The sequence below is a fragment of the Drosophila kikkawai genome, chromosome 3R, assembly GCF_030179895.1.
Source record: "Drosophila kikkawai strain 14028-0561.14 chromosome 3R, DkikHiC1v2, whole genome shotgun sequence".
Lineage (NCBI taxonomy): Eukaryota > Metazoa > Arthropoda > Insecta > Diptera > Drosophilidae > Drosophila > Drosophila kikkawai.
The window spans coordinates 363,926-367,577 of NC_091731.1; the positions used below are offsets into that span (position 1 = coordinate 363,926).

The following is a 3,652-nucleotide window of genomic DNA, read 5'->3' on the forward strand; positions in this document are numbered from 1 at the left end:
GGCGTCGCCATGGCGTGACTCCATACGGGGGCTGCATATAGCATAGTTGCTCTAGCTGCGCTCGCTAAGAGGAGCTTGCTCGCTTGTCTTGGGCCGTGATGGTTCAGCATGATCCTTGAGAGTGCTCTTACTGTCGTGGCAGCCTTGGAGCTTGCGTACGTCAGGTGTTCCCTGAAGGAGAGTCTGGTGTCGATCATCACTCCTAGGTATTTAATAGCTCTAGAAGATCTGACCGATGCATCGCAGACCCGCACGCTAGCCACCTCTACCTTCTTCCTGCTGCTCACCAGGACGGCTTCGGTTTTCTGCGGCGCTAGCTGCAGTCCGGCGTTCGACAGCCACTCGTTGATTATGGCTATGCTCCGGCTGCTGGTCTCCTCTGCTCCTGCGATCTCCTTAGCGACGGTGACCACCGCTATGTCGTCTGCGAAGCCCACAATCTCCGTTCTCCCTGGTAGTGGAAGCCGGAGGACACCGTCGTACATTGCATTCCACAAAAGTGGCGCAAGCACGGACCCTTGTGGAACACCGCACGACAGCTCGACCGCTTGAGTACCGCTGTCCGAGTCTATCTGCAGCACCCTGTCGTGAAAGTAATTCCGCATCAGGTTAAGCAGATAGGTGGGAACTCCGAAGTTGGACAAGGCATCCATTATCCGGCCCCATCTCGCCGTGTTGAATGCATTGCGTATGTCCAGGGTGACAATAAGGCAATACTCCTTAGAGCCCCCTTTCCATCGCTGTCCGGCGATCGCCGCGGAGGCAATGTCCACCACCTTGGAGATGGCGTCGACGGTAGACTTGGCCTTTCTGAACCCGTACTGGGAGTCAGAGAGACCTCCTGCCGCTACGATTGCCCTCTCCAGTCTCGTGCTGATTAGGTGTTCCAGCACCTTGCCGGCCCCGTCTATCAGGCAAATGGGTCTGAAGGATGCTGGATCATCTAACGGCTTTCCCGGCTTGGGCAGCAGAACCAGTCTCTGCGCTTTCCATCTTGAGGGGAAGAGCCCCTCCCGCATGCATTTCCCGAACAGCACCGCGAATATGTCCGGGCGAAGACAAATGGCTAGCTTGAGCGCCCTGTTGGGAATGCAATCCGGGCCTGGCGCCTTCGTCACCTTGATCCTACCCGCCATCGCCAACATCTCCTCTTCGGAGACGGGCTCGAGCTCATGCATCGGGTAGTTGCCAGCCCCCGTGGCAAGCTCAGGGTTAGACATCCTGGGGAATAGATGCGCAACTATCTTCCCGAGGCTTTCCGCGTCCAGTGGGGCGCAGTTGGTCGTTCTGCCGACTTTCTTTACAATTAACTTGTAAGCGTTCCCCCACGGGTCTCGGTCCGCTGCCTCGCACAGCTCCAGAAAGCATTTTCTCTTGCTGCCCTTTATTGCCGCCTTGAGAGCTCGTCTGCACCGATGGTATGCCTCGCGCTTTACCAGGTGTGTCTGGGATCCGCGCGACCGTTGGTAAAGTCGCCTGGCTCTCACGCAGTCCTTTCGTGCCTCTGCTATCTCCTGGTTCCACCAGTACACGGAGTCGCGGTGCCTAGAGTGGGCGGACCTGGATGGAATGCACTCCTCACAGGCTGATAGCACCTGACTCATCACCGAATTGGCCATGTCATCGGTGTCGCCTGACGCTTCCACTCTCTGCATCCTTAGTGCAAAGGCTTGGGTGTCGAGCAAGTCGGCCTTGAAGCTTTTGCGCTGCTGCGCGGGGGGAGGTGGAGGAAGCGTACTGCGAGCATCCAGCGTGGTGAAAATTGCCGCGTGGTCACTTGCCGTGTACACCCCGCTAAGTATCCACCTGCACTGTCCAGCTCTCGAGCGACTGGCGAAGGTGAGGTTCACCACCGATCCTGCTCCCGCCCTGCTAAAAGTGTGCTCCTGTCCTTCGTTAAGTAAGGCCACATCTAGCGTTGAGAGCACTTCTAGGAGTGTTCTGCCACGGGCGTTTGTGGTAGCGCTTCCCCAGTCGACCGCCCAGGCGTTGAAGTCTCCCGCAAGCAGAGTCGGAGAGCGGCCTCTTGCGTCAGCGGCGAGCCTGTCCAGGATGACAGCGAACTCAGCTAGCGTGAGGCTAGGGGCGAGGTATGTGCTGTAGACCCACCAGCCTCCAACTTTGGCACGCACGAAGCCATTGTCCGCGTGGACGTTTTCCAAACGCAGTGACGTGGTTCCGCAGACCCACAAGGCCGCCTTGCCGGAGCTATCCACGGCCCAGTTGTGGTTGTGACCACCTCTGTACGGCTCGCTTAGCACTGCGAGATCGGTTCCGTATTCTCGGACCGTCTGCGACAACAGGTCTTGCGCTGCCGCGCAGTGATTCAGATTAATCTGAATCACTTTCATGCCCTGTGTTTAAGGCCATCTCTGGACGACGCCACCAGTGGGCAGGAGCGGCTTCCGGCCTGGTGACTCGTGTCCTTCCTTTTGAGCTGCTCGCACTTGAAGCAGTTCGCTGGATTAGGGCAGTCTGCTGCCTTATGCCCTTCCTTCCCGCATTTAAAGCAGGCCTTGCTTCTATCTACGGAGCTCCGGCATCTGCTAGCCACGTGCCCCGTGTCCAGACACCTGTAGCACTTAAGCTGGGGCTCCAGCTCCTTGATCCGGCACCTGGTCCATCCGACCTTGACTTTGCCAAGTTGGATGAGCGCGCCTGCCACTCCCGCCGGAACCGTGAAGGTTGCGGTCTGGCTTCCTGAGGCCAAGGCGCGTATCCCTTTTATTGTCACCGAGTTCGGAGGGAGGTCCGCCTGCTTGGCTAGCGCATTCGCTAGCTCCTCCTTTGTGGTCAGCTCGTCCAGGTCCCATATCCGGAAAACGGCCTGGGGCGTCATTGTGCGGATCGTGGCTCCGGCTCCCAGTGCTTTGCCAATCAGCTCCTTAAAGCCGCTGGTTTGGGCCTGCGAGTTGCGCTTGATCTCCAGTAGCAATTCTCCTTTAGCTGTCTTTCTGACTCTGGAGACGCTATCGCCAACTTCATCCATCCTGGCGTCCTTAGCTCGCGTAACCAGCCCGAGCACGTCGCTGTAAGACATGTCTGGAGGAGGGCTTATGATCAGCGCATCCTTCCCACGTCTTATGGGCCTATCACGCCGGCCTGCTCCGGGATGAGCTCGTCGAGTTTGCTCGATGGGCGCCTTTCCGTCTCCTCCATTGGTGCCCTCCGCAATCCTCTTAGGAATCGGTGGTTGCGAGCTCCTCGCCATGTGGCGTTTAGGGTCGCTTCCCTGGTCTCTTTTATCCGGACGGACACGCCTGTTCGGCGAGGTTTGGGCTGACTTGTCGTGGCGCGGAATACCGACTTGGGCTGTCTGGCACCCGCGTTCCGCAGTTTCCTCGCTCCGTGTGTGGGGGTACTTTTATTCGGGAAAATATATACTTAATGGCCGGCGGCCATGCTCACCCTGGCTGGATATCCTTGGAGGTCCTGCAGGATAATTTGGTCCCGACGCGGACACGCGGTTTTGGCACTTAGAATTTTCACTTGCGGAGCGGCACGACTTGCGCGATGGAGAATATTGCGAGAATTAATTGACCTAATTTCCGCAGTGTGGCCGTGACCTAATATCTGCCGACAGCGCTGCCGCGATAGATCTTGGCAGATGCTGATACTATCGCTGACAGCGTTGCCACTTGCGCGCGTAACC

The 3,652-nt window shown here is 57.9% G+C and overlaps 1 protein-coding gene across 1 annotated transcript; it reads right to left on the minus strand.

The window, feature by feature from the left end:
- Positions 1-2,347: 2,347 nt before the first annotated feature.
- LOC138928971 (uncharacterized) lies at positions 2,348-3,211 on the minus strand. Its single transcript, XM_070287346.1, has one exon. It carries the CDS (start codon positions 3,209-3,211, stop codon positions 2,348-2,350), a length of 864 nt encoding a protein of 287 aa, XP_070143447.1.
- Between the last annotated feature and the right edge of the window lie 441 nt (positions 3,212-3,652).